Source organism: Anser cygnoides, chromosome 31 (assembly GCF_040182565.1).
Source record: "Anser cygnoides isolate HZ-2024a breed goose chromosome 31, Taihu_goose_T2T_genome, whole genome shotgun sequence".
Taxonomy (NCBI): Eukaryota; Metazoa; Chordata; class Aves; order Anseriformes; family Anatidae; genus Anser; species Anser cygnoides.
Window position 1 is genome coordinate 2,101,189 of NC_089903.1, and position 27,462 is coordinate 2,128,650.

Here is a 27,462-nt window from a genome sequence, read left to right on the forward strand (position 1 = left end):
CCTCCTAAGTGGCCTGTCCCTTTTTCCACATGCTGTGTGCTTTCTTGTTCTATTTGAGTTTTGCCAGGAGCTCCTTGCTTATTCATGCACATCTCCTGCTCTTTGTTTCCCTTTTCATTCACAGAGATACATCGATCTTGAGCTTGGAGGAAGTGATACTTGAATAATGACCAGCTCTCCTGGACCCCCTTTCCTTCTAGGGCCCTAACCCATGGGATTCCTCCAAGTAGGTCTCTGAAGAGGCCAAAGTTTTCTCTCCTGAAGCCCAGGGTCACAAACCTACTTTTTGCCCTGCTTCCTCCTCGCAAGATCCTGAACACCATCCCATGGTCACTGCAGCCAAGGCTGTCCCCACCCTTCACATCTGCAACCAGCCCTTATTATTTTGTTATCGTGAGGTCCAGTGGCCCACCTCTCATTGTTGGCTCCTCAACCACCTGTGTCAAAAAGTTAGCATCATGCGCTGTGGGAACATCCTGGACTGTTTCTGCCTAGCTCTGTGGTCTTTCCAGAAGATGTCAGGGTGGTTGAATTCCACTGTGAGAACCAGATCTTGTGCTTGTGAGTCTATTTCCAGCTGTCTGTAGAAGGCTTCATCTACTTCCTATTCCTGATCAGGTGGCCGGAAACACCCACAACAGTGTCAGTCATGGAAGCCTGCCCTTTAATCCTCATCCATAAGCTCTAAAATCACTCTTCATCAACCCCTAGGCAGAGCTTGATGCATTCTAGTTCCTCTCTCACATAAAGAGCAACTGAACCACCACGCCTTCCTGGCCTGTCTTTTCTATAAAGTATGTAATCTTCCATGGCAGCATTGCAGTCATGAGAGCTATACCACCACGTTTCTGTAATTGCGATGAGATCTGTTGTGACCACGCATAAATCTCCAGTTCTTTCCATGCTACATACATGCATTGTTGTACAAACATTTCAGGGAGGTGAATGAACCTACAGGTTTCCCAGGAGGGTTGCAATAGAATCCTCCATAGTCATGTCCTGTTCTCGCTTCCCTGGTTGTGTGCACCCGCTGGACGTGTCCCAACTTAAGCTGCTTTTTTGCTGCCTACCTTGTCCCTGTAACTCTCCTCTTTCCCCATCCTTCCTATTTTAAAGCCCCCCTTACTAGGTTGGCCATCCCGTTAGAAAAGACGTGCCTCTCTTAGTGAAGTGGATCCCATCCAAGTGCTTCATGTAACATATCTCAGTTTAAGTACTAAAAACTCACAGTTTTCTTTTAAATAATATTAATCTGCCAGGATAAACTTTTCAAAAACAGAAGATTCCTCTCAATAACAACTGGCAATTCATGCTGAATATTTTTCCAATACTTCAGTACAACTGCCTTGTTAAGGTAATGGAATGGCTTTCAGAGCTCTCCAAAGACTTTAAGATTCTTGATTGATGAATGTGTTAATAGTATATTTTTTGTTAAGGTTACAAGACTTCCCATTTTAAATTCTTTTTTGACTTCTGGCCTAATTTGTTTCTATTCTTTTAAATTTATTCCTTTAAATCCTATTGTGGATGATCACTGCCAAGAAAATGGATGAAATACTAAGTGATGATTCTGAATTGAATTTAGGGAAGATACCTTGTTTTTGAAAAAAAAATCCATGATAATTCTTTTTTTGTTTGTATTTACTTTTTTCTTTCAAAACTACAATCTGAATAATAGCATAGTTTACATAATTTTGTTTATTTATTTATTTTTAAAGCATCTTCTGTGTTTTCTGAGAATGGGGGATTAGTTTTTAGAGGGTGTAGGTTAGCTTGGCAAATTTTTCCCCCAGAAATGAGAGCAGATTTATTACCAAAGAACTGGTGATTTTTCTTGCAAGAAAATGCATAAACTTAAATTTATTCTCTGTCTACCTGCTAGGATTTCAAATATCTATTAGTCTAACGGGTGGTAAAGAGAATATATTAGACTAGGAGTCAGAAAAAAAAGAAATGAAGGCAGAGGCATAGCACAGGACAACGGAAATCTTTTTAGATCTAATAATTTAAGAGCCTTCAAAGAAAAATTTGCAGACCCAGCTTGAAATTCTATGCTTCGTAACAATGTTCATTTAGCTATTTGTTGTAATTAATATTTTGTTTTCCTATTTGTATGTGGATTCTGACAGCTGCTTTTTATTTGTCAGAATAAGAAAATATTTTTTTGACATGTATATTGTTTGTAAGATATTTGCTTTATTTATTGTGTGAGGTAGTTGTGTAGATAAATAATAAGCTATTTACCTATCTGATTGCTAGAACAGCTGAAATGAAAAATAATGAACAACAAATGGAAGAATCACAGCTGGCACAAATGTTTGTTCTCCTTCAGAGTATACTGCTGTATTTATAAAGACATGGATATTCTTGTAAGCATCAATTAAAAGTAGACACTGAGGAGAACTAAACACTTCTTTTTGTTTAAAATATTAATGAGAAGACAAGATAGTGGTCACAGCAGAATACTTCCAGCACTGAAACAGTGTCATAGAAATGAAGCCTACGTCATGTATATTTTAAAATGAGCATATTCTGTATACTGTGATATTATTGAGATAATAAGATGGGGGGAGGGACAGGGGGGCGAGGAGGTGGGGGGGTTGGGAACTGTGCCATTTTTTCCAGCCACTTCTATGTAGAATTAAGTTTTCAAATTTCTTTTATAATTTATAAAGATTTAAAGATAAGTCCGAAATTGAAACCAAAAATACTGATAGGACGTACCTGTAGGACCAGGTATCTTTTGTTGATTTCCAAATATATGTGGAGTATTCTGCATTCTGGGAAGAGAGAATGAGATGTATTATTGAGTCTGCCAGAATACGTTAATTACTTTATTTTTTTTTCTGTACTGAAGTCTTAGCTAAACCAAAATCGATTTCACAGAACGAAAGAATAGTTTAGGTGGCAAGGAACCTATGGAGGATATCTGGTCCAACTCCCTGCTCAAGCAGGGACACCCAGAGCAGGTTGCCCAGGGATGTGTCCAGGTGGCTTTTGAAGACCTCCAAGGAGGGAGAGACTCCACAGGCTCTCTGAGGCAACCTGTACAGTAAAAACTCAGAGCTCTTGTGTTTCTGCTAGCACTTAACGTTAAGCATGTATGGAATTAATGATAAATTTCTTGTACAACAGTCTTTTTACATTTGATTCACTAGACAAAGTATGGGAGGTAAACTTTCATGCCAAATAACAGAAGAACTCCTTCAAAGAGCTACTGTGTAACTTACATGCTTTTGTTTTGTTTTGTTTTTAAAAATTGTTATTGACATGTTGTGCTGGTTTGGTTGCTTGAATGGTTTTATGTTTTGGATTTGTAGTGGAATAGTGCTGATAACACACAGATATGTTAGTTGTTGCAGATCAGTGCTTGCACAGAGTCAAAGTCTTTCCTTTTCCCAAGCTGCCAGCTAGTGAGTAGGCTGGGGGTGCAGAAGAAACTTGGAAGGTGTGGACATATCTGGGATGGCTGATCCCAACTGACCAAAGGGATATGCCATACCATATGGCACCATGCTCAGCAATAAAACTGGGGGGAGTTGGCTGGGGGGCTACCATTGCTCAGGGACTGACTGGGCATCAGTTAACTGGTGGTGAACAATTGCGTTGTACATCACTTGTTTTTTTCCCTTTGGTTGTGTTTTTTCTTTTCTGATTTTCTTTTTCTTTCTTATTAAACTATCTTAATCTCAACCCACAAGTTTTCTAACTTTTTGCTCTTCTGATTCTCTTCCCTTCATCCAGCTGGGTGTGGGGTGAGTAGTGAGCGAGTTGCTCTGCGGCGCTTAGCTGTCTACTGAGGTTAAATCACAGCAAATGTTGACTCAGACCAAACACGATTATATATATATATGTAATGACTCAGATGTATATGTATATATATGTATGTATATATATGTATGACTCAGACCAAAACATGATTACATATATATATATATAATATGTGAAAAAACTGAAATCACCTTTGTGTTCCTGCAAAGTTTCTTGTACTTACTGCTATAGTCCACACAGAGTTTATAGGTACCCTTTTAATAGAGTTGTTCTAATATGTATTGTAATGTCTGTGGATACAATGTTCCTTAGGTGTCATTCATGGGCTTCGGGAAGAATATATGACTGTGCAGAATATAAGAGCTATGTAGTTATATTAGCGGTTGGCTTCACTACTTGTTTTGGATGAACATGCTTTCTAGATAAATCTTTTTTTTTTTTTAACTTGTTTCTAATGATTAAATGATATGAAGAGAACATACAAAGCACAATTTTGAAAATGAGATTGTCCTTTAAAAAAAAAATCAGTATTTGTACATCAGAAGAAAACGCAGCTTTTCCTATGTCTTGTCCTGTTTAACGAGGATCGTGCTGTCAAATTGTATACTGTGTGCATTTTGACTAAACAAATACAGGAGGAAATTTCATGTTGAATGAGAAAACAAAATTACCATTTTAAACTTTGGCTCCTTCTTATTGATATGCAAGTTTGGTCTCTAATTTTGAAACCGGTTGTAAGGTTCTAATTAGTCTCTAGAGAACACACATGGACAATAGATCACTCATTAGTCTATCAACTTTCCATGAAGCTGATTGGCTATTTTCTCATGCACAGTGTCTAATGTGGAAACTGAAATAATGTATGTTAATTTCCTTCCAGACATTGCAACTGCCTGTCCAGATAAGAAGTCCATCTTAATGTACGTGACTTCCCTCTTCCAAGTTCTACCCCAGCAAGTCACCATGGAGGCCATCAGGGAGGTGGAAATGCTGCCACGGCACTCAAGGGTCACCAGAGAGGAGCACATTCAAGTACATCATCAACAGCATTTTTCACATGAAGTGAGTGGTTCTTGCTCTCTTCTTTTCCGCTTTCATCTTGCTGCTCTAATGTGGTTATTTCCTTTACGTGCCCCAGGAGTTTGATGTTAGATGTCCAATAGAAAGCAAAAAAATCCATGGGCTGTTATATTTGTGGTAAAGACTGTCCTATGTACTTGTCTGCATGAAATGTACTTTTGTATTGCTTTTCACCTTGCACTTAGCTGTTTAAAAAGTAACTTTTAATGAAATATTTGCTTTGCACTTCTCTTTTACAGCACTAGGTGTTTTGAATGTGGAAGGAAGAACACAAAATCTGGATGAGGTTTTCCATTTAAACAGACATGTTAGAGACCCTTTTGCCTTTTTTACAGAGTAGATATTGCCGTTTCTCCATATTCATGACACATTTTTAATTACTTTTTTTTTTTTTTTTAATATTTCATTTACACTGACTTGTATTTTAAGACTATTTGTTCTCAGCTCACTGTCGGCCTCTCAGAACAGTCACGTAATCCCTGAAGTTAATTATATGAAGTTACGTATGAATATAAGTTATATGAAGTTATATATGAATATATATGAACATATATATGAATATATATATATATGAAGTTAATGATACAGCTTCCTGTATCAGTTATGTTTTTGACTGAAATCCAAATAGTCTCCGTTTAAACATTTAGTGGATTTTAGGCCTAGTATCCTTGTTCTGAATTTAATCTCTGTCTTGCTTTTGGGATTTTCATCTGCTCATGGTGAGCAGATGAGTATTGGCTTTGTTTATTCAGGATTTATTACAAGATCACTTTTTTTTTTTTTTTCTCCAGCCTTTCATGGTTAGTTATAAAGAACCTTCAGTTCATATTGGTATTCTGCTGGGATCGAGTCCTGAAAATTTGTATCATTTGGGGTGGGTTGTCAATTAAATGAGAGCTTTCCTTTCCTTAATATTAGCCCAATTTTGACTGTAAATACTAGCACTGTCCTTGAAAAATATAACTGCTGATACCCTTCCTATATTTACTCTTAAAAACCTTGGTTTAATTCTAAAGTCTGTGTTCCTATTCATATGCCTGTTCTTTCCACCTTTAATTTTTTCATAGATTACAGTCAATGTACCCCAGGGACCTTCACCTTCTCCAAAACCACGGTTCAAAAGTTATGCATATGCACAAGCTGTGTATGTCACATCCCCTGACCAAAAAAGGAGGCAGGTTCCTCCACAGGTCTGTCAATATTGCCATTTGTTTTAAGAATTGTTTTATTAAGCTTTTGCCTGGAATGAAGTGTGTGCATTTTGCTTATATCTGATCTTGATGGCCCACTTTTTCAATTTTGTTTTTTCTTCTTTTTTTTTCCTTTTTCCTTTTTTTTTTTTTTTTTTTTCATTTTTAAGCATTTGTTAAGTGTTTATTTTTTGCTGTGTATTTCAGCATGGCTGGCAATTGATGTTATGCTGATTGCTGGGGATGAACAACATTCAAACATTGATGCCGTTTTAGAATTATCTTCTTCCTTTTTTATTCATTTTTGAAAATAGTACATAAATTGACTTTAAAGAGTACTAAAAATACAAACCAAACACAAGCTGTATTGGCATATAATTGTTATTAAACTTTTGTCTCAGGTTTGATTATAGAAGAACAAGAACCATTTGTTTTCTGTTGCATTTCCCACCCTGCATAACTTTTAAAGAAAACTATATTTTCCAGAAGACTACTACAGTTGAGAAAGAAGAGAAAGGAAACATTAAATTTAATATTATTTATATGACCTGGACTATTAGATGACAGCAGCTGGTTATTTTATCACAAATGGCACCATGCCAACATTCAGGGTAGGGATTTGTGTTTGTTTTATTTTTATTTTTCTTACTTTTAAATAGCTTCAGTAGTTTAATGAAATTTATTTCAAGCAGTCCTCACAATGAGCCTTTCAGGAGTTAGATGTTTGTAACATTTGACAAGTGTGAGAGCCAAATATTGTGTAATATGTTCATTATTTTTTAGGTAAAAAAAAAAAAAAAGGTACTTATTTGGCACTACAGTGTGAGTTCTCCTGTGGAGACTTAATACTGTCTAACCTCAAAAAATATATATATATTTCAAATTTACACTTTTATTCAACATTTTCTGAATCTACTCTTCAAGTGACAGGTCATTACATTCAGTCATTACTGAATAATGACTTCCTTTAAATATTCTAAGAAAGAATACTGCATACATCTGCATGAGCCTTGTTACATTATACTAACATCAAATGTGTTGCAGTGGTGATTAATACAACATTTAAACAAGGCATTTAAAACTGGTATAATTGATTTCTTCTACTTAAATACTAAACTTGATAATTCATAAGAATGAAAAGTCATGATAGAGCTTTTTTTTATTGAGCTACATTTGTTGCAACTGATTTTTTTTGCCAACATCCCTACCATCAAACATAATGTATAAGCTCATATAATTAAAGTTGATTCTTCAAAAAATAATTATGAAAATGTGCTAAGAAAATGTTGTTATTATTCAATCCTCATCTTGCATTCCGGTTTTCAGACCTTTAGAAAGTTGTGCCTCATTTCCATCTAGTTACCCAAGGAAGAAAATAGTAGATATTTTATAATGTGATCTGCCAGTTTCAAAGGTATCTTAGGTGCTATCACTGAGAAGCAAGATTTTCACTATGTTGGTCTGTTGAAAAGTACAAATCATTTGTTCCATTGCTATAAACTGTCATCGTACAGGACTTGAATATTGTCGTTTCCCCAAGATAGTCAAAGATCATTCATAGAAATTATCAACAAGTTTTATAGCAGTTACTCTCCAGAGGTTTTAGCTGCTAAGATTTATCTTAAATGTCATTGTGTTTAATTGGGTGATGTTTTTAAAGTTTTTCATTCGGAGGATTGTCCCAATAGATTTTTGTAATCTAAGCATGAGCCAACTGGAACTCAGAAGAAAAATAAATAAGACTTCTTTCCAAAGATTTTGAACGTTATCCTTCAAATTTTACCGTTAATGCCATATGTTTCCTGCATATGTCAATTGTCAGTGGTAAAGATGAAATGAATTATGATTATAAAGCTCTGTGTTGGCAAGAAGGAATAATATTTTTTCTGAAACTCATTGTTTCTTCTGTATAAGGTAGCATCAACATTTAATGTATATAGAAAACTTGGCAACACAAGTAGAGTACACCTTCAGTGTCTCTGCTCCTTAATAGCTACCTTCACTGAAATTTTAAAGTTGTTGGAGAAAAACAGCTCAAAAACCCCTTTCTATTCTATCAGTTTCTTGAAATCCCAAACTTCCTGGACCATGGTCGCAGTAGGACGCTGTGTTTTTATGGGTTTCACACTTTCCTTCTCTTCATCAGCATTTGTAAACTCAGGAAAAACAGGCATTCTTTGTGAAAGTTCCTCTACCTCATTTGACATTGCAAGTGGCAGCATCAAGCCTTTAAAATGAATCATGCTATGTAAAATATTGTTGTGTTTTTTTTTTTTAATATCTGAAAGCTTGAAGCACTGTATAGCCTATTTTCTCAGTGCATCCTGTTACACCGTCATCTGTCAAAGTCTTTTATATTATTACCCTTATGACTTTTTTATAACATTTCGCTTCACTTTATCTGTCTCCTTGTTGCTCCTCTGATCCTTAACACTTACCTTCAGAACCTGTGTGCAATTGTCTTTAAATCCTTTGTGAAATCTTAATCTATTTGTTACTTAGAAGTATTCTTCTCAGCAAGACCTACCGTTTTAGTTGCACAAATTTTGGCCAGACAAGTCTTACTTTGCTTAACTGTGATGCATCTCAGCTTCAAAGCAAATCTGTTCTACCAACCAATTCACTCAATGCCTTCTTGCTCTGTGGTCTGTGCTTATCCTCATTTGGTTGAAGTTAAGCCTTTTAAAAAGCTGTTACTAACATGACTAGCAGTTCTGGTAGTTCTGGCAAAGAGTTCCCTTCCTTTCCCTTGCTTGCTTAGAAAGTGTTCATAAGCTCATGCAGATAATAGGCTGCATTCTCAAATATGTATCCTTCAATTCACTGTATTAAGACCCAAGAGAAAATAAGTTGACAAGTATTTTGTCTTGTACTCAATCTCTGTAATGAGACAGTCTGTCTAGCTTCACACTTAGAAAAAAAAGGATCCTTAATTTTCTGAGACACTTGAAAATCTCCACTTAAAATTACCCTTTTGCTTCAGTTTTATATTTAGGAAAAACTTTCTGTTTCTGTTGCATCCCTTCATCTCCTTGAACACCTGACCAAGAAGAATGACGACTCCTTATTTTACTTTTTTTTTTTTTAATGGTTTTCAGAGCAGTTTCTAATATTGATCCCAAGCAAAGCTTTCATCTTACTGTTTTCGTTTTTACTTGCTACCTACTGCCTGAACTCTGTAGGATGTAAAAGATAATGTCTTAGATGGGTTCAGGTACAAAGAAAAAGAAAATTAAGTTGTTAAACACTGCAGTACCTAGAAAACAACTTCTTAAAATATATTGAAAACGTAAATATGAAATGAGATAAACAAAATCTATCTATGGAGACTGGTACTAGTGTAAACAGGCTTTTGACAAGGCTATTTAAAAAGCAAAATGTGAGTCTGGCTGCTGTAAATATTTAAATTATGAAAAATCAAGCCTTCAATATCTTGTAGATTATTGTTCTTTTGACAGGAATTATAGTTTCGTTTTTCTCTGGTACATGAAATACAATGTTTATGTGTAGGATTACTTTTAACGTTTAGACTGATAAACTTCAGTAGATGTGAATTTAAATAATTTCAGATGCAGTCGTGGCCAACAGAGGGACAGTGTTACCCAGCACTGAATGATTTGCTTTGGGATTTCAGAATCAGAGGCTTCACGTCAGGCTTCAGTGTAGCATTATTTCGTGGGTAATTCCTAGCCCTGCAGTCATTTCTCTGTTTTGTGATACGGATTTTACAGAGTTAACATACTAGACTTTAAATAATGTTCACTTAAGCTAATCCTATACCAGTGAGTCTCTTGAACATAGGGTTATCGATAACAGCGTACATGTCCAATATCATAGAATCATAGACTATCCCAAGTTGGAAGGGACCCATAAGGATCATCGAGTCCAGCTCCTGACACCACACAGGTCTACCTATAAATTCAGACCATATGACTAAGAGCTAAGTCCAAATGCTTCTTAAACTACGACAGGCTTGGTGCCCTGACTACGTCCCTGGGGAGCCTGTTCCAGTGCGCGACAACCCTCTCGGTGAAGAACCTTTTCCTGATATCCAGACTGAACCTCCCCTGTCGCAGCTTGACACCATTCCCTCGGGTCCTATCACTGGTCACTAAAGAGAACAGATCGGTGCCTGCCCCTCCACTGCCCCTCGCGAGGAAGCTGAAGACCCTCAGCCTCCTCTTTTCCAGGCTGAACAGGCCAAGTGACCTCAGCCGCTCCTCATATGTCTTCCCCTCTAGGTCCTTCACCATCTTCGTAGCCCTCCTCTGGACACTCTCCAACAGTTTCACGTCCTTTTTTCACTGTGGTCACTGTGGTGCCCAGAACTGCACACAGTACTCGAGGTGAGGCCGCACCAGCGCAGAGTAGAGCAGGACAATCACCTCCCTCGACCAACTAGCAATGCTGTGCTTGATGCACCCCAGGATACAGTTGGCCCTCCTGGCTGCCAGGGCACACTGCTGGCTCATGTTCAACTTGCTGTCAACCAAAACCCCCTGATCCCTCTCTGAGGGGGGGGCTGCTCTCTAGCGTCTCATCGCCCAGTCTGCACGTACAGCCAGGGTTGCTGCGTCCCAGGTGCAGGACCCGGCACTTGCTTTTGTTAAACTTCAGGTGGTTGGTGATCGCCCAGCTCTCCAATCTGTCCAGATCTCTCTGCAAGGCCTTTCCACCCTCATCAGAGTCAACAACTCCTCCTAGTTCAGTGTCATCAGCAAATTTGCTCAAAACACCTTCTAGTCCTACATCCAAAATACACCCTACATCCAAAAAACATTGAAGAGAACTGGCCCTAAAATGGAGTCTTGGGGGACCCACTGGTGACTGGCCGCCAGCCTGATGTGGTCCCATTTACCATAAATATATTTATGTTTACCATAAATATATATATATATACTTCCATAAATATATTTATGGCAATATATATTTATGTTATATATATAACACATACTATATATTGTAATATGTTATATAATATATATTTATGAATATATATATTCAATATATTCAATCCAATATAAAAAGTAATTATAAACAGTTTATATATATTTTTCACTAGCAGCATTTAATGAAGTTGTATGCAGACAAAATAAGCTAGCAGAAATGAACAACTGAATGGAAGTTGATGTGTGTTATTTGTACCATTAGGGGAAATGCAGTTTTCCTATTACTTAGTATTAGTTTATTCAGCATAACTTGTTGAGTTTGAATTTGGCCCTAGCATCGAGAAATAGAAAGTGTACTACATTTTGTCTGTTCTAAAAGGTATTGGAGTGTGATAACCAATAAGCGACTATATGGTTTTCCCACCGGCATTGCATTTGCAAATATTGTGAAGAAGAAGGAATTAATTCCTCTGCACATTCTATGTTGGTTTTTACTCCAGCCTTTTTATGCCCTTTCAGTTTCTAATATAATTATCTTTTCTAAAATATTTTTTAATCTACCCATAATTATTCATTCCTTTCCAGAACACATTCTGTTTACTTCCAGTATTTGTGATCTTAAAAATTAGCTTCACTGTTTCTCTGACCTCATTTATTCTTATTCACATCCCTAATTGCATGGTTCCTGTATCTTTTCTGTTACCAGGTGCTTTCCATGTTCTGCCATCTGATGTTTTGCTATTTCTAGTCTTTTCCCGTCTCTCTTAAATTCAGTTTCAAAATCATTCTCTTCTGTATTCATGGCTTTTAAACTCAGTTTTTAATTATTCATTCATGTTCATCCTAATTTTCCTGATTCTAACAACTCTTCTGTGTTTAGCCTTAACTTTGGCTTTGTTCATGTTCTGTGAACATATACAATAGCTACGGCAATGGATATGTGATTTTAAATGCCGACAGTTTAATAATACAGTTTTATACACTCATGAAATTTTATTAAATATCGGTACTTTTTGAGCAAACGTGAAGGAGAGTATGACTACAAAACAGCATATTTATAATATATTTTTAATCTGTGGATTTTAGTATTATTAGTCTCTATGAAAGAAGTTAACAGCTATAAAACCTACAATTCATGGTTGTACGGTGTCTCTACAAATAGAATTGGAACCCTGTAGCTCTCTCTTCTTGAAGTATGCTTGCATGCCCACCTCATTAGTAATTATATCTGAGGAGTAATTTTAATTAAGTGAATTCCCTCTTAACAGAACCTGAAGGTAAATTCGGGTCACATTACCAAGAATAACCACACTGGAGTAAAAGTTTGGCTTAATAAACACATCTAATTTTAGCCAGTCAACTGAAGTATAATCTAACATGAACTGCAAATATATGTTTATGAGAGAATAATGGCCTATTTTAAGATACCTCTGTTTCATCATCTCAAAATAACAATGGCATATAGTTTGTATCTACAAGAGAGTAAATAGGATTCTATAAATTCTTTATATATGCTACACATGTAACATCCATACTGAATTATTATTTAGTTTTAGTATTTATGTATGCTACATATACATGTATATATGTATTAGTATATATAAACCAGAGATATTGTATCCCTCATTGTATATGCTACTTCTATATGCATGTGAGTGTGCATATACACATTCACACACTGGAAATATTTTATCCCTTAAATAGCAAAGACAGGTATTTCTTATGTAGATCAGAAGCTATTCTGATTATTTTGGCATGAAAAATGCATGTGCAAATACATGTAGCTGCAAGAAAAAAAAAGGCATACAAAATAGGCATTATGCAAAGGCTAACTAAGGTACTTCTATTACCCTAAAATATTAATTTTCACATGTGAATTCACAGTGCAGCATTTTATTACAGTGATTAACTGAAGAGACTCTGACAAAATTGTTTCAATTACAAAAAGATGATTTCTTTTTTTGTTTAAAGAATTTTTTATTCATTTTCTTCATTTCCTACATTACATTTCTCTATTCTGAGAAGAAAACATAGGTGAAATAGTATAACTGGGAGATGTGGGTGGGTAAAAGCTGTTAATAAATAGCTTAAGCAAGAATAACTAATAGTAAACTAGACATCTTTAATTCCACTCTTTCCTACATCATGAATTTTTGCACGGTCTCAAAGTATCAAAGGTAATGTTAAGGTATAGAGCATGAAAGTACCCTATCTTTCTACTTTTGTACACCTCGTTAAATTTGAGAATGTCCATAATAGGTCTGTGTGACAACAAAATAGCTTTCATTCGTGAGAACAATGGGTTTTTCATCACTTATACGGTTTCCAGAAATGACCAATACTGGATACATAGGAATAAGAAAAGAGGTATGACTAATTATCTGTATTGAAGTATCAGCATATTCTCACTTAACCTTCACTGCTTTGTGGTTCAGAAATTTCTCGAGCCACAGATGGTATCTTAATATATAACAGTCCTCAATAGATTTTTATACCATTTTTCCATCCAGATGCTTGTCTTTGTAAACATTTAGCAGAGTTTTTATGTAGTTTTCAGTATGTCTAGAAATACTTGGATGTTCCTGTTTTTATTATATATTAAAATTATTTGTAATAAATTCTACATTGTTGTAGAATTTATAAACCTTCTTCTGCATTCAGAAGAGGAGAAAGCTCCTTTGTGAGGTGAATAGTTATCACTTTCTCTCATTTTCAGCTTTTGATTTATTATTCAGAACATGTTGAGACAAGCAAGGTAGTCATACAACAGAATTTGAAAGAAATATTAAATCACTTAAGCCTCTCCTCTAACAGCATTTTTGTTAGCTTTTAATTTTAAATTGAAAATATATTCTTTGGAGTGATTTCTCCTGAAGACAGACAGCCTCTTTAATTTTAATATAAGCTAAAAATACATTTAGGGACAGTAAAACACGTAAGAGCCATGAGCATAGTATTCAGCCTATTCAAGCAAATTTGACTATTTAAGATTTTAGATGACTTTGCAAAACCCACTTTTTAAATAAAGTCTCCCAACTATAATAACATAATATTAAATACTTTGAAATCTCCAAGCCTTCACCCTCAACTTCACAGAAACTAATTAGTATGTCTACTAATTGGCTCTTGTCCCAAACATTTCTCAAAAGAGTTATATTATAGATGTATCATTTTGTGGTTAATTGCTCTTGCTATTGATGCTTTTTGATACTGTACTGTGTGACTATATAAAAAGAGTTTTGGAGTTAAATAATCTTATTCTGAAGAGTAGATTTTCTTCAGTGAAGATACTAAAGAGAGCTATCATGGCTTAGAAGCTCAAAATAACAGCAGAATTGGTAGTTGGATGCAGTGAATAAAATAAGCTGAAAAGTGGTCTTTATTTCCATGTAGAAAACAGTATCAATTATAGCTTTGATATATCTGGGGTTATGTCTTAAGAAACATATTTGCAAAACTTAATTAGTTGCTTTTGCTGGTTAAAATTTATAGAAAATAAAGCTAAATGCAGCGCAGGTTACAGGCCAATTAAGATTCAAATGGTTTTGCAGGTTTGCAAAGAATGCATGGTAAAATTATGTAGTTGCAGATTATTTTATCTTCCAGCCTTTATACTTAGAAACTTCAAGTTCTCTATATTTCTCTGTGACGGTGTATTCAGTAATTTGGATTTTGAGCTCTGGGAGCAGATTGTTGTGGGCAGTAGTACACTGGCATGAAAATCAATGCATTTTCAAACATCTATATGTTCAATGTATATATATGTCTTAATATCATTTTTTTAATTAATGTAACTTCTGTGCTAAAATTCAGAAATAAGTTTAATTTCATTCATCTTCTGAAGATGGAAAAAAGTTGTCACCTTTTGGTAAAGTTAATGTATTTTAGTTTTGGATTTTGAGCTAATTAATTAGATTTGAATTCTAGCAACTTCGCTAGTCATTTGTTAGTGATATTTTCCTTTTCCACTAGCAGCTTTCTTACAGCACAAGTATTTTTTGTGAGATATACTGAGATGATCTATTTGTGAATAAATATATTTTATAACAACTTCAGCATTAGAAGTCTAGTTGATCAGATTTGATAATTAAAATTGCCCAAAGTTTCCTTATCTTTTTGAGGACTACTTGCATGATTTATACATCTGATTATTATTTACAAATTCCATGGAAGTTTATAGTATTTGCAAGATTTGAAAAATGAACTCTAAGGCACAGTAGACTTCATTTAAAGGTACCTTTGGTGGCCCATAATAAGCAATGCCTGGATCCATTGCATATGTGGCTCACAGTTTTGAAGATTACTTTTCTAAGTAAACACAGCTGGAAATATAGTACTGTGCTTGTAAAGGATTGAAATAGTATATGACCAGAAAAGTTTAGTACTATTTAAATGACCTTTGTGTATTTCATTTTTTCTTTAATGTTTAAATGCATGTAGTTGTGTACAATTTCCATTCTCAGTTATCAATATTTTCCATTCTGTAATTGTAAAATAAAGAAAATATATTAAAGCAATGACATGATATATAGTAAGGGAACATGTTTCCATAATTTGCATTATATTTCCCTGACAGATTTATTTAAAATCAGTGGAATATCCACTGGTAGAGTACCTAAAGACTCCAGAATGTTTGCCCCTTTCTTGTCTCTAAGTTCTTTTGAATAAGAAAATCCCTTACAGTATATAATACGAAGAAGTCAAATAAAAAGAAATTTTATGTATACCTTTTTACTTCCACCGTCCACTTCTTTAAATTGGTTGCTGTCTTGCATCTAGATTAACCTGGCATAAAGTGAATGCAAAATTTGTGTAGCAGCTATGAAATGTATATTTTCACTCATTTTTTACAGAGGATATTATATACCTTACTAATTCCTGATTCTCGTTTGTTCTGTCTCTGTAGCTTGTTTTTCTTTTACTTGTATCTTACATCTTTTATTTATTTCTCTTACATTACTTTAAGCAAAAAAGTACATAGCCGTATAATAAGACACTTCAAAAAAGCATGTCCTTTAGCTTTTTCCTGGGGAAAGCTTCCTGCTGCACGCAGCCTTGTAACACTGCCGGTTCATGAGACCATGTAACTCTTCAAGTTCGTATAGTGTTTATAATGATCTAACTTTTCACAACTTCACCAAAATTTAATGGTTTTGAGGAAACATTATAGATCAGATGTGCTTTTCTAATGCTGAATTAAAAACTTCAGACAAAGCAGTTCATCTGTTGCTGAAGAATGGACTAGGTAGCAGTGAATGGCTTTGTCCATTATAAAATAGCTGTCTGTTTCTTGAAAAGCTCCTGTGCCTCTGTGTTCTTCAAGCTATTTTAAATTAAGGCAAGATCTCAAATTTAACCAAGTTATAAATCTCTGCAAACCATAGATTTCCTCGTTTTCAGGGTATACTTAGATTTTAACAGCTAACACTCTAGACACAGAGACACGATACAAGAAGTTGAGACTTGAGCAGCAGAAACTAAGAACAGCTACCCAAAAAATATGGGCTTAAACTGTAAGGTCAGTGATAGTAAACAGCTGGACTAAGGATAGTTTGAAGTATGTGGCTTTAAAAGGCTTCATCAGAAGCAGTGACGGAGCTCAGAATTTGTGCATTTTGCTGGTTTGGTTTTTCAGTAAAAATCTCCCCAGCCAAATTGTGCATTTCATGTAGCACTGCTAAGGGCTGGAAATTTTATGGATGTTTATTTGTTTGTTGTTTTTTTGTTTGTTTGTTAGTTAAATCCCAAGAAATCACAAACATACATACACACCAGGTTTACTGTCTATGAAAGGAGTGTTAACTACCTTAAAGCAGAGAAATGGTAGAATTCTGGCTGTTATCTTTATATCCTTCAGTGAATTGGGTGAGCATGTTGTAAAAGGAAGTCTGAACTGTATGATAAAGGAGACTGTTGCCTTTGTGAACTGTGATTTGTTGCAGAAGTTAGAAGGTTAGAGAGAAAGCATCTCAAAGTCTACCTGAATTGCCCCCTACAGTATGGCCTTCATTTTCTGTAAAAGAATGAGATATGTGACTACTGCCTCTTTCCCTTTCTCCCTTCCCTGCCTTTAGCTGCATAGCATAAATACACTGATTGTATTTTCTATTCCATCTTGAAATCTTTGTCATGCAACTACAATGTACTATAATCACAGTTCAGATTTTCAGGTGGAATAATAAACACCAATGAATAAAATTACCTTAGTAATTAACATTACCTTAGTAATTAACATTATATTAAGAACTGATCTGGAAAATATATCTTAGTTTTATTGCCAGAAATGACTGAACTGTTCTAGCTGATATTATCTGTTAGGTAAACATAGTCTAGTTTCTTGTAAAGAACATTTTAACCTGAACAGTTATAATTTTAAATTTTTTACATAAAATATGATTTTGTAATAAGAAACCTGGAGGAACTGAATTGATAAGCAGTGATATCAGTCTCACCTGGTAGGCATCATAGTTACAGGGTGAATAATGTATGCTTCTTTCTGAGGTTGTAATTCTGCAAAGAGTTTTCAAAATTAGAAAACTACATTAAATAAAATAGAAATAAGAAATAGAAATAAAAAATAAATTTCTTTAACATTTGATGTCTCTGTATTTTAAAACTCTTAATGTCTAGAGCCAGATTCTACATCTCTTACGGTGAGACAGAGGCAGTTTTGGAAGGAAGAAATATATATATTATATTTTTCTATATTATATATAGAAAGTATATGTTATGTATAGAAATTATATACAGAGAGGATATAATTATAATAAAGACATAATATTTTATCATAATTTAAGGCATTATATAATAATTATATATATTCTCTCTATATAAGATTGCTATACATAGGGCCCATTGCAGCACTCTTATTTATACTAAGTGCTTAATGTAAAACTACTTTCTAAAACTGCCTAACTAATTTGTAAAACTCAGAAGCAGTCTTTTTGAACTAATGCAAACATTCTTCAAGAATCTGAAAGCACGTGTCTAACGTAATACAATGGTAGGTGAGGAATTCTCCCTCTCTTTGCTTTCTTACCCTGAAGCAGCTGCAAGCTCATCATTTAAACACTGAATTAATTTAGACAGCTGCCAAGCATGCCTCATTTTTCCAAGCTTTTGATGGTCAAAGGCTTTTTATTTTCTCTTCTTATACTTTAAAGCTTAAGAGTCCTTGAGGTCTTCCACTCTTGACAGGCCCCAACCCCCAGCAGAAAACGGTGATATATGTAAAAACTCACATGCCCATCTTTTCATCCAGATAAGATTCTTCTATGTGCAGCAGCAAAGAAAGAAGATATCCTAGAGGACAACCTTTGTGTCCAGAGTATTTTTTGCCTTCTGGGTCAACCCCTGTAACAACTAGCCATTTCCATGCAAAAATGGCTAGCCAATTTTCAAAATAATTTTTGAGCTAGTTGGCTTACTGATTCTTAGCTGGATGTGAGACAGCCTTCATCAAATATCTGAATTGTTTAGTTTTTCTTTCCCCATAACACTTGTGTCCTCATGCATGTGTTGTTACTTAAAAGATTACTCTGTGTAAATGAATGGGATGTTTTGATTTGACTGCACCCAATCAGCTTTCTTTTGTGTAATAATTAAAGTCTTTAATGGGAATACCTTTTGATTCAATGAGACTGCATGTATATTTGAGCAGCTTTTTTTCCAAAGTATAGACTTCCTAGTAATATATGGTAACAACAGTTTAATTTCAGCTTTAATTTCAGCAAACAGTTTAATTTCCAGATTGTTTTTTATTCTCTTAAAAATCATGGTTAGAAACAACCATCGCAATTTATAATAGCTATCTCTATCAATAAGTCTATGGTCTTGTTCTCAATGATTTGTCTACAATTATTTATAAAATTCAGGGATTTCATTGTTGTTAATGCTATATGGGTTATTTCAATATAGTGAAATATTCATTCTCGGTGCTGTAGAACATGCCATATTTAAATTTGGGTTGCAGTAATGGATGGAAATCTGTAACTGAATATTATATTGAAACACCTAACTTTTTTGTTTGCTTTTTATTACAAAGCACATGGCACAGGTATTAGGTCAGTAACTGTTCCTTTCCAAGTGTGAATATTTAACATTGTGTTTGATATTCCATTTACAGCTGAGCCAACAAGAATCTCAGTTTTTGATGAGAATCTTGCAGAAGGGATAGTAATTGGCTAGTACTTCTTTCAGTCTCATTTTGTGACGTATAAATTAGAGGGGTGGATTTGTGATCAATGAATTTTATCAGATCATATTGAAACAGAGTAGGTTTCTTTCACGTGTCCCAAAATAGTGGTCAGTGATCACATAGCAAAGTCTGAATTACCATTGCTTTGAGTAGTTATTTTGTGTTCCATGTGCAGGACAGTTCTTTCACTTAGCCAGCAGCACGGATGGAAGTTGTGCCGTCATGCTATAACAGCAGATTTTAAAAATGTTTTTTGTTAAGTCAAAACCAACCGTTGACTCTGAAGCATGTTTTTGATGCTTGTTGACTTTTTACAATGTGAATATTCTCTGCATATGTAGATGCAGATCAAGGTTGCCAGGCCATTACCTCCATCCTTCAGCTTGTTAACAGAGAATGTGCTTAAAGATGGTGACGGAAGTTTAACAGAGTTTTCGAAGTGTGAAAACATGGGTTGGTTTTATCATTGAAATAATAAGGATGATCTGCTTAAATTAATTTAACAGTCCCATGGGATCCTTGCCTATGTCACTGTCAAATTAGAACGGAAAAACTCTGCATGCTCAGTGCACTCTAGAGTAACAGTGCTACGAGCATTTCAGCTTCTGATGGCTATTCTCTGTCTGTTACTCTTTCTTATCCCCATAGAGGAAGAGAAGTTATAATGGTGCAGTGACCTTATTAGGTCTCAGCAGTTGAGAACTGTCTGTTATCCACAGATGAGTGTTTAAAAAATTTGTTTACATTTCAAGTGCAGCTGATGTCCATTCCTCTGCACTGTCACCTCATGACTGATCCCAGCTCTCTGCAGTCAGTGATGGTGTAAGATTTGAGGGAAGGTGGAAAAGCTGTTGTTCCCTCCCTGTGCCAAATAAAGGTGTTACTGATACCTTTCTGCAACATCCTTTGCTTATACTTCCTCTAGCTCTTTTCCAATTTCCTTCTGTCAAAAAACTGCCCTTCTTGGAATGAAAGCATGGTTTGGAATACCTGCCAAGAAGCTCTTTTGGTTTCCATTTATGTTAATGTTTGCTTTTCTTCTTTACATTTCTTAAAGTTTTATTAAAATGGTGCAGAAGTTAATCTGCACTATTTTGCCACTGAAGGTCATGAGTCCAGGATTTTTTGATGCAGTTCCATGCAGTATTTATAATAACATGAGAGAAAGCAGTGAAAAGTCTAGGCAAAATTACACTGAATATTTTTTTGCAGAGAAGGAATTGTTAGCAGGTGTTGGGTTAAACAGGTGCCATGCATGAGATGACATTCTATGTCGGATCTAATGGAAGAAGGATTTTCAGATGGAAAATTTTCAAACACTTGATGGAGATCACAATAGATCCGTGCCATAGTCACATAGTCTTGCTCAGCTATTATGACGTCTAATTTTAATTGTTTTTTCAGCATGTTACATATGCATATATTTCAAGCAGTAATGTTATAGAAAGAAGAGTAATTACCTATGCAAAACCTGTGTACCATTTCCATAGTAAACTGGGTACTTCAAAAAATCATCTTGCTGAATAAATGTAATGTGGTTAGGTAATTTCTTAACTAGATTGTATATTACTTAAAATCTAGACTTGCACACAGTACAAATGTTAATTTGTTCAGCAGGAATGTGTGTTGAAATTGTCTGTGCTTCATTATTTATATTCCCATAGGACGCTACTTTCTTTAAACCAAACAATGGAGTTCATCAAGTTCCCAAGCCTGCTTTCCTGATGTAGCTTTATTTACTGAGTATTGTTTTTCACACATAAATAGTGATGAAGTTATGATTGGTGTTTTAGCTACTCTAACACATATACAACAGTGGGATGAACATATATTGCATGTAATTATTAGATCTGTACAATTCAGAATGTATTTGTTATGAAGATCAAGACTGACAATTTCATTATAAGTTATCACATTGCATCTGTTACACTTCTTTCTTTTGGTTCTGGTATTAAACTTTGACTTTCTGACCTAAACTACAGTGAAAGGCTTTAAAAGCTCTATCTAGTGTTATATTTGCACAATAATATTGGTAGAGACAATTTTTGCTATTATATCATTAAAATGCCTCAGTATCATTTTTGATAAAGTCCTAAACATATTTTTATGTGAAGGGTTTAGGTTTTGTACTAACTAGCTAGCAAATTGATTAAACTTCTTCGGAACTTTTTGAGAAATATGAGATGACATTTTCTGTATCAAGTCCCTCTTTCTGGCTTCTGTTTTGTCCTAGTCTTTTAACATTAGAGTAATCAGTAAATCCTTGCTATTGATTTCTCTTGACTTTACCCAGTAGTATGTAAGCGTGATTTCTATACTTGTATGAGTCACTTGGCTTCTAAAGAATAAATGTGAGGGTGGCCTTTGAGGGAAAGAGAATTAACGGTAATGGATTTTTTGTTTGTTTTAAAAAAGTTGTTATTTGGCATGGGATTTTTGGGCTTTTTTCAATTTTCCAGAATGCTTCCAACAAAATGGGTGTCCATGGGTAGTTCAGGCCTAGCATTACTTGTACTGTAATGGGCTTTTTTTCTTCTTTTTCATATTGTGTTTTCCTTAGTTTCTTTGCAATGTCAGCATGTAATTTGCTGCTTTTTTGATGATATAATTTTACTAGCTGCTCTGGAAAATAAATTTCTCATAGTTCCAAGTGAAAATACTTCAATGAGAAACAGTAAACTAGAAATGAAAAATCAGAGTATTTATTGAAAAACAAGTATAACACCACTCTACAGTTACAATTTAAATATTGCAGCTATTCAGAATAGTTGCTACAAGTGTTAAATTCCAAGGCAAAATATCTAATTTAATCTGAATTTAGTTATTTCCCTCAATTTTAACCCATCTTGGTCAATTAGCAGAAATTCTAATATATAATCCCACTCATTCGCCATCTGAATTTTTTGTTTGTTTGTTTTATAAAAAACTGTTTTATTGTACAAGACAATTGGATTCTCTTTATTCCTTTGCAGAACTTTCTGAGTAGGTGCTATATGCATTTCTCTTTTTGGTTTTGATCAGTTTTTAGAAACTGTTGAAGAAAGAACATTTACCACCACAGTGATGGGGTCCAAAATGGATCTTGACAACTACCAAACTGCTTTAGAAGAAGTACTCACATGGCTTCTCTCTGCTGAAGATGCACTACAAGCACAAGGAGATATATCCAGTGATGTAGAAGTTGTTAAAGAACAGTTTCACACCCATGAGGTACATGTTTATAATCTTGTGTTAGTCATTTTCCTGCTTGGATCCCATAATAAATTAAAGAATATTATATATATATATATATATATATAATTTTAATTTTTTTTTGGAGAATTTAAAAGTAATACTGGAAACTGCACCATATGCAAAATGTGAAAGTGTTTATTTCTGTTTTGTGTTACAAGGTTTGTACAAGGTTTGTGGAGGGTTTGGAAAAATAAAAAAAGCAAATTTGAAAATCAGGTTTGGAACGTGGTGAAATCAAAGATATTTCTCCAAAGCCTGTTCTTTCCTTCCAAAGAATCAAACCTAAAACAAGATTTTGTTTTTATTGTCAGGGTTTTATGATGGAATTAACAGCTCACCAAGGACGTGTTGGCAATGTTTTGCAAGTTGGAAGTCAACTACTAACAATTGGGAAGCTTTCAGATGAGGAAGAAAATGAAATCCAAGAACAAATGAATCTACTTAATTCTCGATGGGAAAGTCTCAGGGTAGCAAGTATGGAAAAACAAAGCAAGTAAGTAATATGCTAGGTAAAATAATATATATTGAGCTTGACTGGAACAATTCTGAACTTCAGTAACAGCTGTAGCTTTCTTCCACTTCAGTGTGAACAAGACTCAGTCTAAGCTCTTTTTCTAACCAGAAATTTAATGGGTAGTGATCTTGAAGCTTACATGTTGCTTTGAGACCAGAAGCTGCACAGATCAGCAGCTATCAACAGCTTGGACACTAATAGCATTTAAATGAAAATTTGTATAACCTGTCCCACTTTTTTTTCTGGTTGTTTCAACAAGTATCACACAATATTTAGCTACAAGGGAGAGAATCTTTACAGAGATGCAAAAAGAAAATGAAAACAAATCTTTAAAACCTATAAAAGTTGATGCAATAAAAGCAGTAAATGGAAGGTTAGCTTTCCAGACAGTATTGTCATATGGGTTTATCTGAGGAAAAATTACAGTATCCAAGAAAAGTGCAAGATCTGTAGCTTAAAGTAGAAAGACAATTAAAAGTAGAAAAAATAAACTATTAATTAACTAGTCTTTGAATTATTTTTAACATTTTTAAGTCTTATTTTGAAATTTTGATTTTTGTATTAATATCTAGTACGAGGAAGTCCATAAAGGTAAGACCTTGTGATTGTGCTACAGTGGAGTAATTTATTTTGCAAGATACAGAGTAGTTAACACAGGAAATTAATTGAAAGTGGCTTTTTGTGTGTGTGAGTTGCATTCCTCCTGTCTTAAGAAACAGTCTGTTAGGTACCTCTGTTTCACATTCCTTTTCCTCAAACTTCTTTTTTTCATGTGGAGTCTTTTAATTTCTTTCTGATATAATAACTAAGTTTCAAATTCATAGTATTTTGTTACACCTACTGATCTTTCTGTATAAGGGAAGCAATGGCAAAGTTTACCACTATTATACTAAGCCAAATCCAGTGGAAATTTTAAAATTAATGGAACGTCACTATTAGCTTCTTTATAGTCAAGAAGTGTTAATTACTGAAGAATATAGCTATTCGATACAGCAAAGACAAATAAATGCAGTGGCAAACAACCTGAGTCTGAGATCCATGTTGGCTTCCTCTGGACTTTTATCCAGACAGACTTCATTAAAATCTTTCTGCCAAGACCTTAATTTTTCTCTCAGAAAAACCCAATGCACGTATACTAAGCAAGAAACTCTTCTGTTTCTTCAGTGCATCTGGAGAGCAAGTCCTTTTGCCACTGTAATCTTTATAAAAAGGTGAATATCTTTTTTAGTCAGGCCACTAGTCTGACATCCTGACTATAACAAAAATAAGAAGCTTTAGGGGAGATACGTGATTTCCTGAACCAGCATCTTCTCATCTGCTTTTGTAACTGTTAGAGATCAAATATTGGGCTGTATAAACTCATTGCTCTGGACACCACATATTGGGCTCTTGTAGTGAGTTTATGTGGCAAGGTTTTGGTAGCGGCGGGCTGCAGGGGTGGCTTCTGTGAGAAGAAGCCAGCAGCTGCTCCATGTTAGGTAAGAGGATTCTTGTGGATTCTTCTGGATTATTCTCACTGATGGGTTTTATCCATTGATGACCTTGCATATCTTTGAGAGTCTATAAAATTGTTGATGGACTTCAGCTATTTCAGCCTAACTTCCTCCAACTGAATTGTTTTCCAGGATAGTAGAATCTATGTACTTTGGTGTAGGCAGTTTTTATTTGCCATATTTTCATTTAAAACAACACTCATGGAGCAATCTCAACTCTATGTGTATATAGTATTTTGTCTACTAAAATATACCCTTTGATACCAACTATTCAATTTACTTCTAGATGCAGCTATAGCTCAGGGAATCAAACAGTCTACGATGTTCTTAAACACGTTATATTTGGGTAATACAAAATCAGAAGACGACATAATAAGATAAGAGCTTCACAGAGAATGTTGTGTTACTATTTAATTTCTTATACAAAAAATAAACAAAACAAACAAAAAAACTGTGATATATTTAATAAAATTTTGGTTAGAGCAAGAGAAAATTTCTCAGGACTGGTGTATTTAGAGATGACTAATTTTTACCTATTGGGTCAAAACTCCATTTCAAGCACCAGATGGAGGATTATGAACTTAAACAGCTTTCATATCACAATGTAATATATTTCTGGGTTATTATACGCAATTTAAACTTACAGAATCTATCTTGTACTTTGGTGTAGAGAATAATCTTCTGAGCACATTGTTGTAATCTTGTCTTTAAGGCAACAGTGATATGTTTATCCAAACAGAGATTTTTTTTGTGGCGATAAGAGCAGCAAGGCTGTCTGTCCTCTGTGGTAATGGCAATAGGAAGTGTAGTGAAAAGTAGCCTGCACTACAGCACAGGGGAAACAAAAGCAAGTAATCAGCAAAGAGTTAAAAAACAAAAACAAAAAAAAACCTGATAACTAATACTATAAAAGTGAAAGGGACTTAATATTTGAAAAATGATTAGGAGGTCAGAATATCAGAGTAATTTTAGAACACATCAGTGCAATTGATTAAAAGTGGTACAAATTGGATTTGCCATGTATTCACTCTGTATTGGAGCGTGTCCAGAGAAGGGCTACGAAACTGGTGCAGGGCCTGGAACACAAGTCCTGTGAGGAGCAGCTGAGGGAACTGGGGTTGTTTGGTCTGGAGAAGAGGAGGCTCAGGAGAGACCTTATTGCTCTCTACAGGTACCTGAAAGGAAGGTGTGGGGGGCCAGAGGTCAGCCTCTTCTCGCAGATAACTAGTGACAGGGCTAGAGGGAATGGCCTCAAGTTGCGCCAGGGCAGGTTCAGGTTGGAAATGAGGAGACATTTCTTCTCAGGAAGAGCGGTCAGGCATTGGAATGGGTTGCCCTGGGAGGTAGTGGCCTCACCGTCCCTGGGGGTGTTCAAGGAAAGGTTGGATGTGCTGCTTAGTGGTTTAGTGGGTGACATTGGTGGTAGGGGGATGGTTGGACCAGATGTTCTTGGAGGTCTTTTCCAGCCTTAATGATTCTATGGTTCTATATTTGACTCTTGCAGCAAGCACCACATTAACATTCTGAACGAAAACAGCCTGCTTTTTCATTTCTTCCTCCCACCCAAATAGGATTCTTTATAATAAAGCATCTCAGAGTGATAAATGAACCACTGGAGAGGAAAACTTAATGCAATTTACCACTTTATGGGGAATTCCACAACTATTAAAGCACATTCAGTTCAATGGAAAAGTGTTTTGTGCTTGAAAATAATGAGATCCATACTGTAAACAAAGATTACAATAAACTCTTGAGGTATATAAGTATTAAAATATCTATCAGATGTTTATAGAAGTAATTTGAAAAACAGAAAGAACCTGGAGAAATTGGAAAAAGAAAGCAACATTCTTCTGCTTAAGAATCAGACATGATTATTTTATGTATTTTATTTTCACATTTATGCTCCTTACTTCAGAATAGTAAGTTTTCTTTACAATAAGTATTTACTTGATCCTATCTTCTTTTTGTTACTTTTAAAACAAATTTACCAGATTTTCTATACCGTTTATTATTTCATTTATTGCTAAAACTTCGCTAAGATGAAGCATTGTATTTAATATCTGTAATGCTTTGGTTTATAGAACATTGAGTAAGAGAATAAAATACACGTTTGAAAATGAGGGAGGGATGGAGGTAGCTAATCCTTGTGAACCATGGGATATAATGCAGGGTGTCAGCGTCCTGTACTGTACCCCTTAAAGAAATAAAGTGATTAGAGAGGAAAAGGGACTATGTGTATCTTCTGGTCATTCTGATTGATAATTAACACAGTATTGAGAGAGAGACAGAGAATCATGAATATCCATTACACTCTGTTCTTAGAAAAAAATAATGAGAAATCTAATGCAAAAAAAAAAAAAGCTCACAAGTGTTTCTGTTTGATATTTACTATTTAGTCATCTGGATTAATGGAACACTTCCCATTTCTTGGAATCATTTTTTTTTTCTGTGTCTCAGGTTCCATCAAGATTTCTGTTACTAGTTCTAGTTGTTCCTGTGATTTCTTTTCTTTTGTCCTTACCTTCCAACAACTACCAACTGGAATCTTTAAAAATTAGTAACATTTCTAGAAAATAGCATAGCTTTGTAAAGTGCCAGGTATAACAACTGATTCTATTTCAGTACTATCCAGGACCAGTAAAGTACCTTTCAAGATATGACCATAACTATAATACTATTATAAAACAAGTTGTTACAGTGGTTTTTTTTTGTTTTGTTTTGTTTTTCCCAAATCATTATTTCCTGAGGTGGCTCACTTTGATGTTTGCCTGCAGTTTCTCCATTTTTCTGTATCCATGGCTCTGCAGTAGAAGATATATTACACGTCCTCAGGACTCCCTTGTACACTGTTCCTACTCTTTCTTTGTTTCCCAGATGTTTTTCACATTTCCTCTCTGTTACTGTTCCAAGACATTCTGGCTTGACTCATCTTTCTATGGCTACTACTAATACTCAATTATTTCTGTTTCAGAAATTCTCAGAAATTTGGGTTTTCTCTTTTGTCCGGATGCAAAGAATAAACCAGAGATAAATTGCTAGTGTTGTTGTCTGTCCCAAGAGAGCTTTTTTCCACAGAGCTTTTCCCCATCCAGTC

The 27,462-nt window shown here is 34.9% G+C and overlaps 1 protein-coding gene across 1 annotated transcript in view; it reads left to right on the forward strand.

Annotated features, from left to right (window-relative positions):
- The window catches only part of LOC136787896 (dystrophin-like), a 100,088-nt gene that overhangs the window by 57,711 nt on the left and 14,915 nt on the right, over window positions 1-27,462 (forward strand). Inside the window, exons 3-6 of the mRNA XM_066985303.1 lie at window positions 4,652-4,833; window positions 5,919-6,041; window positions 22,149-22,337; window positions 22,673-22,854. Coding sequence (XP_066841404.1) covers window positions 4,652-4,833; window positions 5,919-6,041; window positions 22,149-22,337; window positions 22,673-22,854 — 676 coding nt within the window. The remainder of the gene's footprint in view (window positions 1-4,651; window positions 4,834-5,918; window positions 6,042-22,148; window positions 22,338-22,672; window positions 22,855-27,462) is intronic.